This window comes from Rattus norvegicus, chromosome 18 (genome assembly GCF_036323735.1).
Source record: "Rattus norvegicus strain BN/NHsdMcwi chromosome 18, GRCr8, whole genome shotgun sequence".
In the NCBI taxonomy this organism is placed as follows: domain Eukaryota; kingdom Metazoa; phylum Chordata; class Mammalia; order Rodentia; family Muridae; genus Rattus; species Rattus norvegicus.
The window spans coordinates 30,557,975-30,569,128 of record NC_086036.1 but is presented as its reverse complement, the minus strand read 5'-3'; the positions used below and the strand labels follow the sequence as shown (position 1 = coordinate 30,569,128).

The window sequence follows — 11,154 nt, the reverse complement described above, 5'->3', positions numbered from 1 at the left end:
CAATTTGGAGCTTTCTAGAAAGAGAAATTGACAATAAAGAATCCTTTACACACTGCATACCTACCTCAAATGGCAATGAGAGACAGGGCTCTGTGGTCCTGATGAGGCCTGGTGTTGATCCAAGCCTATTTATTTCCAACCCTTCAGCAAATAATGTTTTCTTTTCCAAATCTCTATCCTTTATTCTGGTTTATTCTGTTCTGCAAGATGATTTAAATGGTCTCTCTGCTGATTTCTTATACTTATTTTCATTTAGAACCGTTAAGAGGTGGTAAAAATTTCTAAAGTGTATTGCTGGTATAATCGAGTGGAGGAGGACCTCAGAGATTATAACACAATACATACAATACATAGCTGGGCACCTTCATGAAGCCAGGGCAGGAGGGCTGTGAATTCAAAGCCAGCCTGGGCTCTAGAGGAAGCTGCCCCCTCCCTGCAAACAATACTATACTATAAATAATCACTAACCTGGTTGCAACTCTTGGCATGTCAATCTAGGCACGGTGCAGTAATGCACACTTGTCGTTCCTGCACTCAGGAAGCAGAGGCTTGAGGACTGACACAAGTTCAAGGCCAGAGGTCTACACAGTGAGCTTCAGGCAAGCCAAAGCTACATAGTGAGCATTAAGTCTCAAAACAGACAGACACATAGACATACAAACAGATAAGAACATTTTTAACAAAGGAAGTAAAATCACACAACTTGCATACAAAACAAAGCGATTCTAGGAGGCTTGGACATTTCTGTGTGCGGTATACCGACACCCTGACAGACCTACTGGTTCACAGGTGTTTACAGGCAGCAGACAAGTGTAACTATCGCACATGCTAATGCTGGCTTACTAGATAGTTTGAAAACCTTGTGGCTTTTTTTTTTTATTTATATTTCATCTAAGTAGAATATGGAAAAAAATCAAATGGCTGATATAACAACCACTGGTCTCTAAACAAGCAAACAGGAATAAAAACATGGAGGAATGAGGGCCCTTCTGTCTCGGGCCATGCTGAATGGGGGGACAGGGCCAACGGTCCCAGCAGACTTTCTATTGTTGTGGCTACAGGAGGCGGCCTCCTGGGTACTTCTCAGCAGGATTCCCATGCTCCTCCTTTTTTGGTCCATGGTCATTTGGAGAGGCAATTTGTAGGCAGGTACTGAGTGGGATATGAAACTTCTGTTCCTATTTGTGAATTACGAAATGAACTGTGTGCAGTACAACCATAGGGTGTTGGATAACTTTATGTCAGTTTGACACAAGCCAGAGTTGGGAAGAAGGAACGTCAATTGAGAAGATACCCTAGCTCGGGACTGGCTTGCGGGCAAGCCTGTAGTGCATTTTCTTGATTCAAAACAGATGTGCGAGGGAGGGCCCAGTTCGTTGTAGGTGGTGCCATCCCTAGGCAGGTGGTCCTGGGAACTGTAAGATAGCAAGCCTCGAGAAACAAACCAGCAAGCAGCACACTTCATGGCCGCTACTCCAGTTCCTGCCTTGATCATCCTACCTGCACGTCCCTCCATGATGGGAGGCTGTTCTGTGGAGCTCCATACCGACATAAACCCTTTACAAGCTGCTTTTGATCATGGTGGGGATTTTTTTGGGGTGTGTGTGTGTGTGTGTGTGTGTGTGTGTGTGTGTGTGTGTAAGCACACGTACGCACATGTGTTTTGAGATAAGGTTTCTCTGTGTAGCTCTGGCTGGCCTTAATGAAAATATTCACCTGCCTCTCTGTCTTCTGAGAGCTGGGATTAAAGGTGTGCACTACCAGACCTGGCTCGGTCATGGCGTTTTATCACAGCAATAAAGCCCTAAGACACAAAGTTTTAATTTTTAGAATATACTCTGGATTATTGTGTAAGATTAGAAAATTAGAAAATGTTTTCATAATCCGTAAATGTAAACTCCAAAATTAAACACTAATCTACAGGAAAGGTGCTACACAAGAGACATTTATTAATGTTCTATTGTATTTACAGTTTAATATACCAACCAAAGTGAACTAGCACTTGGGCAGCAAGCACATCATTCTACAGTTACAACAGTTGTAAAAGCAAGGAGTACAGAATGTTAGGGATCCTCTCAAAAGTTCCAAACTAACTCTTTGCTCCTGACCCTCTGAGATTCTATCCAGTTTGCAGAAGAATATTTAATATTTAATCTGAATCTATCTTTGCCCTTTCCATTTTATATGAACTACACAGAACTACGGAATGAAAAGGTAATTTCTGAATATAGACTATGAAAAAGTAATGCTTATTTACCAATTGAGGACATTTTTTGTTAACATTACAGTGAACTTTGCACTATGGTTTTGCTTCCAGATGTTCACACACAGTACAATTAAACGCATTTCTAGATTAATTTGAACAGGAAATATGGATTATGTGCAGAAATGCAGTCATAACCAAAGTTTTGACTTTTGAGAAAACCCCTTTTCAAACAGCCAGCCTTATCCATAGCTTACACTAATCTGTAATTTCAAATCTGCTTTGAGATGGAGGATGAATAAAGCAAGATTGCCCCCTACTGACTATAGGGACATGGCTCATGCTATTTAAAATGACTACAAACAATATATAAGGCATTATTAATAATACATCACAGACTTGATTGCAAGAGCTTTTACAAACATTAACCACTAATGATTCGATGATTACAGAATTCTGCATTAACTATTAACATTTTACACCTAGGAACAAATAGAGAGAAATGATCTTTTTCAACAGTACTTTATTTTTTAAAGCAGGTGACTGTTCCTCCATCCTGGTGGTGATTCACTTCCTGCAGGTGCTCTCGCTTCTCGAGGGACTTCATCAGTGCAGGAAGCTTTGCCAGAAGACATCTGCCAGAGAAGGACACTGAACAGTCAAGCTCTAGGCAGCCTGTAATGTTGGGTATAGTCAAAGAAGACAAGATGCTTGGAGACATACATGCTGCATTTCAACATAATTTGAAGATTACTATACATGGACATTGTAGTAGCCAATAAAATCAATTTTCAGTTCTTAAAACACCAAGCCCCTCCTCCAACTATAAATAATTGGCATGCTCTCTCTAAAGATTTATTTTATGTGTATGGGTGCTTTGTCTGCGAGAATATCTGTGCACTGCATGTGTACAGCACCTTCAGAGATCATAAGAGGACATTGGATCCTCTGGAACTGGAGTTAAAGATGATTTTGACCACCATGAGGATGCTGGGAAATTGAACCAAAGTCCTCTGGAAGAGCAGCCAGTGCTCTTAAACCCTGACCAACTTTCCTGTCCCAGAATACTCTCTCTTAAAAAACAAGTCAGGGGGCTGGAGAGGTGGCTCAGCGGTTAAAGGTACACACCCCACTGCTCTTCCAAAGGTCCTGAGTTCAATTCCCAGCAACTACATGTTGGCTCACAACCATCTGTAATGGGATCCAATGCCCTCTTCTGGTGTGTCTGAGGACAGCAACAGTGTGCTCATACTCATATACATAAAATAAATCTTTAAAAAAAAAAAAAAACCAAAAACTTTAAGTCAGGAGTTTCTCACTCTTTTTTCTTCTGTTCTAACAAAAGAGCAAAAAAAGTGGAAGTGGCTGCTCTTCATCCTCTACTTAAGTCTCATTAGGCCAGACTGAAAGAGGACCATTTCCTAATACATGTTACCATTCACTTGACAATTCTGTCAGATCTCACACAGGAAAAATTCCAGTGAGGACGCCAAGACGTTACCTTCTATGTAAACTGTGGCAAAATTAGAAAGTGAATGTAAACTCACCTGTCCTATCCTGCAAATGTGCTTTAGAAATTTAAATTATTAGAGCTGGAGAGATGGCTCAGTGGTTAAGAGCACTGACTGCTCTTCCAGAGGTCCTGAGTTCAATTCCCAGCAACCACATGGTGGCTCACAACCATCTGTAATGAGATCTGATGCCCTCTTCTGGTGTGTCTGAAGACAGCTTCTGTGTACTCATTATATGTATTAAATAAATAATAAATCTTTAAAAAACTTTTTGAGGCTCTCACTCTGTCCTCTCACCCCTTCCCCTCTCCTCTCCCCCTTCCCTTTCTCTCCACATGCTTATGACCAGCCCCTACTTCTCTACTCTCTTTCTCTGCCTATACTTTCAGCTCCCCTCCCCATGCCCTAAATAAAGTCAATTAAAAAAAAAAGTTTTGAAAAAAAAAAAAACCAAAAAAACCCCAAGGTATCTGGGAAGCATGTTTTTCACAATCTATGCAATTCCCAATCAACTTTTAAAAAGTATTATGACAAAAATATACTTTAAAAATGATGTCTGTGTCTATGTGTGTCCCTGCCCTGTGCTGAGAACGGAACTCAGGGCCTTGAATGCTAAGCAGATATCACTGAGCCTAGTCCCTAGCCCTGTACATACATACATACTAGTATAATTCTCATGAAAATAATGCGGGGAAAACTTTAAGTAACTCTTCATTGCAAAGCCAAAAGAAGTTTAGAAGTCAGAGGGACAAGGGAAGCCCTGGAACTGGAGTTATGGACGGTTGTGACAATCGTATTAAGTGCTGGAAACTAAAACCAGGTCTGCAAGAGCAACAGGTACTCCCCCCCCCCCCCCCCCCCCCCGGAGCTGGGGACCGAACCCAGGGCCTTGCGCTCCCTAGGCAAGCGCTCTACCGCTGAGCTAAATCCCCAACCCCCGCAACAGGTACTCTTAACTGCTGAGCTATCTCTTCTTCCCCATGGAGGAGTCTACTGGGGTCACTCCACAGTTGTTTTTGCTGCCTGTAAGCCAAACTGGAGGGGAGTATCTTCTCAACTGAGGTCCTTTTCCTCAATTCTAGCTTGTGTCAAATTGACATAAAACTAGCTAACATCCTATGATTGCACTTCTGTACACAATTCATCTTGTTTGTCCTGCATTTTGGATAGCCTAAGAAGTCTCTACTCTTTTGAGTTTTGTATTTTTAGACAGAGTCTCTCTATATAGCCCTGGTTGTCCTGGAACTGTATACACCGGACTGGCTTCAAATTCACAGAGATCTGCCTTGCCAGGTGAGAGATGTCTCTACTCCAACACCCTCTGTAAACACGAAGTTCATGCCAGAATGGAAGATGTAGTATTTTCTCTATTAAAATAGTTACTTCTGACATTCTCTGCCTATGGTCTGTCTGCACAGGTAAGCCTATCCAGCTTGCTTTTAACTAGGAATATCAACCACCAAAGAGGGTCAGATTCCATGAACTAACGCCACAATACCTCACAGATGAGGTTTCACTCTACCTTCTAACCAAAATATCTGTTGACTAAAGAGAGCAAGTATTCTGCAAGTAGATCTGGATAGAGAGGTTTTAGACTTTACAATGAACAGCAGAATCTTACCATTTCCCTCCAAGGGATTCTGAGAGTTAATTGGTAAGGAAGCAATTAGATTTGTAAACACTGCTTTTAAATCCCAGTCCTTTCACCTGGGCTCAAGACCCTCTGGGCACATCTGAGTGATTTCATACCAACTACCACACAAGGCTGGGCAGAAGGCAAATAAATGTTCTAGTGCCCTCGGACGGGGCCACTCATTTACTTGTGTGCAGGTTTTGACAACTTTTAAAGCACACCATAGAAACCCTGCTCAAACCTTTCCCTAACCAGTTCCCGCAGTGTCCTAAAGACTGGTGATATAAACTGTGGCCTAGCAGATTCATGACTTTCAATGTGGACCACTTAGAAATATTTCAAAATTTTTAGAAAGAACATAATCCCATCACAATCCCCAACGGTGGAAAACAGAGCGCTGTGCAGTCGTCTTGGCTCCTATTTGCTGTGTACGAGAAGAAGAACCAAGTATGCAATCTCCAGCACACCCAAACATCCCTGCTTCTCCTTTGCCTCCTTCCCTTTTCAAAGAGGAGTCAAACCTTGTACACTGAGCTACACCCTCCCGCCTGTCACCTGTCAGAAAGAAGGGCGATCTCATGCCACTGGGAAATTCACAGCTACCATCAAATTCCTACAGGATAGTTCTGTTTGAAGGGATGATCCACAGCCACCCTGAAGTCTGAGCTGAGCTGCTGTCTGTCTGTTTCTGTGTGCACTACACCTCAGGAGACTCAAGTTTTCCCACACACACAGCCAACGTCCACAAGTTAACTTCTACTGTCATTTAAGGTTTGTGACAACTGCTGCACACAGCTATCACAAGGCCTTTTCTGGGCCTTCGACTGGCCTGGCTTTTAAGTTGTGCTCAAGGTTTGAACTTATCAAACACCCAATCTCCAAAGCTCAAAGGACAAAGACTGAAGTGTGTGACGGCACAGCCTGCCTTGTCAGGACTCTCTGTTATATTCAAGCTATCTTACCCTTCAGGTAGCTGCTGGTAAAAGATGGAGTTAGCCACTGGGGAGAACTGTGTGAATCAGTTCAGGGCTTAGTTCTGTTCAAGTAAAAGAAAGGTCTCTCTCCTTCCCTTAGGTCTGAGCTTTCTCTCTACCAGAGTCCTAAAATCTGGGCAGGAACCTGAAAACAGGCAGCAAGAAAGGGCCAAGTACTAATTTTTTTTTCCTTTTTTTTTTTTTTTTTTTTCGGAGCTGGGGACCGAACCCAGGGCCTTGCGCTTCCTAGGCAAGCGCTCTACCACTGAGCTAAATCCCCAACCCCCCAAGTACTAATTTTAAGAGATCTTAATTTTAGTGGGCTTGTCAGTAAAGCAAGCAAGAGGGCCATTCTTTTTTTTTTTTTTTTTTTTTTTTTGGTTCTTTTTTTCGGAGCTGGGGACCGAACCCAAGGCCTTGCGCTTCCTAGGTAAGCGCTCTACCACTGAGCTAAATCCCCAGCCCCAAGAGGGTCATTCTTGATGTACCTCCTGATGTCCCTCAGGGCATTCTGGGTTCTGTGAAATTAGGGAAGGAGGAGGCTGCCTGATGGGCTCAGTCATACCATCAATACCCAACACCCCTTACTACTGAGACCCTTGCCTGTAAGTTGCCAAAATACTTATCTTCTTCCGCTTTGCCCTCAGCAGCAGCTTTTTGTAGACACCACCTCTCCAATAAAAAGGGGGAAGCTAGGACTTTTTTATGGCCCTCTTACATGCCCCATCAGAGTCTCATTCTAAACTGACCTGATCTCTGCAACAAAGCATATGATCACAACAGCAAAGGAGCACAGTCTCCCCACCCAACTCCAATACCTTTAATAAATAAAGAGAACTCTGGTCCTGGGGAGATTTGAGAAAGTTTCTGGCATCTTCCGAACTTTTGCATAATTGATAAATCCTCTGAGAAACAGGAGAAAGCCTAATTAAGAAAAGAAAAGTCAAGAATGATTTTCTAATTTCTACATTAAGTCCCTTCCACAGAACTTCCCCCATTGTAACAGAAATGGCCGTTTTCCTGCTGAAGCCTATTAACACAGCGTTTCCCCCAACATCTCCAAAGGACTTTTCTAGCAAATTATCCAGTGGGATATCAACAGGAAGGCAAAAATCTCAAGTGTAAACAACTCTTTTGCACAGGATCTAATTGGTCTCAAAAGGAAATGGAGTGTAAAATGGGCCCAGACTATTTCATCTGGAGGCCTCGAGTTCTCAAACAACACCCATAAAATGAACTCCAAATGGAGAAGGTTTGTTGTTTCGTTTTCTGATATATGATCCCAGTATACAGACAAGGCCTCCGCCTTGCTGTGTGGGAAAGACTGGCCTTGAACTCCTAATTTTCTTGCCTCCACCCCTGCAGTTTTTTGGGATTATAGGCACACACCACCAGAATTCTGCTCTTCTCAAGCTTAATTCTAAATCTTTTCTATTTCATTTTCTGCCAACAGTACTTAACGGTGTCCACTAGATGTCAGCATACACGTACATAAAACTCCAGTTTTTTACTACCCCACCCCCCACCCCCATTAGGGGTTTTCTTAGTAGTCCAGGAAGTCATCCTAACAGTTCTGGAATTTGCTCTGTAGACCAGGCTGGCCTTACACTTACAGAGATTTGCCTGTCTCTGTCTCCTAAGTGTTAGGATTAAAGGTGTGAGCCACCACAGCCAGGCCCCAGTTTTCTATTGGGAAAGGTGGTCTGACAGGAGCAGACTCACACATGAACCCTCAGATGATGAGCCCCTCAGATGAAAACACACTCAGCGCCATTTTAATGCCATTAGATACAATCTGCAGGTTATAAAGTTCACTACATACAATGCCCTCACTGACTTATGCAACAACCACTATCTAATCTGAAGCAACCCTTGTACTCAGTAGCTGATGCCCTTTTCTGGTGTGTCTCAAGACAACTATAGTGTACTTATATACATAAAATAAATAAATCTTAAAAAATATCAATCTGTCTTCCATGAAACAGTGATACAAAAAATCAACCCATTAAATTTCTTTAATTTATATTGCGAACACGCCATCTGAAAATCCCTCCTGTCTCTCCTTTGATCCATCTGGAACCCGGTCTACCTTTAAAGCCAGTAGGTGACCAGCCTTAGTTTCATCATTTCTTTCAAATGTTGCTAGGGATTAAAGCCAGGCACTGAGCATGCTATGCAAGTGTCCTAGGCCAATGAGCCTTCACTCAACCCAACCTTTCTCTCAGAGTCTATCTGAGAGAATAAACATGCCAAGATATTATTCCTCCCGAGCCACTCATTTTTATTAAACTTGTGGAAATCAAGGCAGGGGGAACTTCACCCTTTCTCTTCCTGGAATCATTAGATTCCAGTAAGCAAGAGCAGATAGTGCTCTAGTACAGGAGGGCAGAGAATGGCACCACGGACGACGTGCACTTTCTAAGATGCATGGATCTGGTGATGAAGGCAGGCAGGTCTCACCTCAAGTCCTTGCTAGGCTTGGGTGTTAGACTGAGCTAGCCAGACTCATGAGCAATAGTCCCCCCCCAGCTTCCAGAGGATACAAGGTGTGCAGAGCGGGAACTAGACGTGAGGATGCACACTTGGGAGGCAGAGGCAAGAAGATCCAGCAAGCTTAATGACTTCCTGACCTTCACAGCGACTTCTAGGCCAGCCCCAGGGTACATAACAAGACCTTGTCTCAAAAACAAAACAAGATGACAGTCCAATTATGAATCTGAACACCAGGCATGGTGGTGTATTCCTGTAATCCAGTACTGGAGTGGTACAGGCAGGAAGATAAATTCTAGGTCATCTTCAGCCACACAGCAAGGTCAAGGCCAGCCTGGCCTACAAAGGGTTTGCTAAAAAAAAAAAAGAAAGAAAGAGAAACAAAAACAAAAAATAATAAAAAAAAGAAACAGGTATAGTTGCACAAGGCTTTAATGCCAGCATTTGAAAGGCAGAGGCAGACAGATCTTGAGTTTGAGGCTAGCTGGTCTACAGAGTGAGTTCCAGAACAGCCAGGGCTACACAAGAGAAACCTTGTCTTACAAACAAACAAACAAACAAACAAACAAAAAAATAAAAACAAAGAAGGAAAGAGGATCTAAACCAGGAAGGATTTCTGCAATAGCCAAGAGTCACGTCATGAGTGCTAAGCTTTCGGCAGGGGCCGCAGATGTCTACTGTCAATCATCTTTTTGGACACTTTGCTTTTAATTATATGCATGTTTGTGTTGGGCTATATACACGTCAGCCATAGATGCTGGCAATCACATTTGGGTCTCCTGCAGAAACACTATGAACTTTTAACCACTAAGCCATCTGTAAAAGCTACTGGGCGGCTCTGCTATTGCTCTGCAGACAGGTCAGCAGTGCCAAGGATGGTCCCTGGGACTGGATCTTATCTTTATATTATATCTTTATAAATAACAAAGCTACATTAAAAAAACTCACCCCAATACTTTACTGATTTACTTACTTTAATGATTAGGAAGAAAATAATTTAAAATAAACAAGAAAAATAAAAATGGTCATCTGGAGATTAACAGCCAGACTGTCCTCATGTGTGCATGCACACAAATGTGTGTACATATTGTTTATGTGTATATTTACTTCTGTATAGGGCTTTGGGTTTTTTGTTTGTTTTGTTTGAGACAAGGTTTCTTTGTGTAGCCTTGGCTGTTTTGGAACTTGCTCTGAAGACCAGGCTGGCCACTAACTCACAGAGTTCTGTCTGGCTACCCTGTCTAACAAATGGTGGGATTAAAGGTGTATGCCAGCAACACTCAGCCTGGACATGGAGTTTCCAATCTTCCTTTCACTATAACATAAGTCCTTTATCGATGATGAACCACAGAATTCTGGGAACCCCTTAATTTCAGGAGTTATGAGTATTAGAGCTATGTACATACATTTTCTGTAGTTTACTGGTAGATCTAACAAAAGATGGCTCACAGACATACATTTATAATAAACTTGGGGTTGAGTTTGCAAACCCTCTGTGGCAGCAACTCGAAAGCAGAAAAAGGTTACTCTGTAGAGTCGTCAGCATGCCCCCATCACAAATGAGTGGACTAGGAGAAGCGTCACAGACTCTATTAACACACATGCTACTCCTGGTGGAAACTAGTCTTTAGGAAAGAAACATCTGAAAATTGCATTTTCAATTGATGGTTAATACTATACAGTGAGATGCTTTGCTAAAGTAATTTTAGCTGTCTAATTTAAGACATTTAAAAAATTTAAAAGGTAATTTTAAATTTCATTTTCTTATTTTAAAAGCACTTACCTAAAACCAAGAACACCCACCAGAGCCAGTACTGGCCATCAAAGTATCCAGGGAAATAGGTGGAAAACTGAAAGAAGGAAAAAAAGGCAAAGACTTTTCAACCTAACAGAACAATTTCATGTACTAATTTAGGGATATGCAAAACACAACTGTCATCAAGACCATACACAGGTATTTTTTAATTCATTTATATAATGTGCATGTCTTACAAACACAAACACACACACACACACACACACACACACACACACACACAAACGCACGCGCTTGAAGAGTTTTGAAGAGAGCATAAGATTCCCCTATAATTAAGAGTTATAAATGGTGGCAGACAGATGGCTCAGCAGTTAAGAGCACTGGTTGCTCTTCTGGAGGTCCTGAGTTCAATACCCAGCAACCACATAGTGGCTCATGACCATCTGATGCCCTCTTCTGGTGTGTCTGAAGACAGCTACAGTGTACTCCTATACATAAAATAAATCTTTAAAAAAAATGTTATGAATGGCTATGAGCCACCATATGGGTGTTGGGAATTAAATCCAGGTCTCGTTGCAAGAGCAACA

The 11,154-nt window shown here is 42.1% G+C and overlaps 1 protein-coding gene across 2 annotated transcripts in view; it reads right to left on the bottom strand.

Annotated features, from left to right (window-relative positions):
* Positions 1–1,929: 1,929 nt before the first annotated feature.
* Positions 1,930–11,154, bottom strand: part of Ndfip1 (Nedd4 family interacting protein 1) — a 50,269-nt gene continuing 41,044 nt past the window's right edge. Inside the window, exons 6-8 of one of the 2 annotated variants that reach the window (XM_006254633.5) lie at positions 10,595–10,661; positions 7,140–7,245; positions 1,930–2,878 (exon numbers count right to left, since the gene is read on the bottom strand). In XM_006254633.5, coding sequence (XP_006254695.1) covers positions 7,142–7,245; positions 10,595–10,661 — 171 coding nt within the window. In that variant the 3' untranslated portion in view covers positions 1,930–2,878; positions 7,140–7,141. The remainder of the gene's footprint in view (positions 2,879–7,139; positions 7,246–10,594; positions 10,662–11,154) is intronic. The other variant, NM_001013059.1, reaches the window with a different exon arrangement.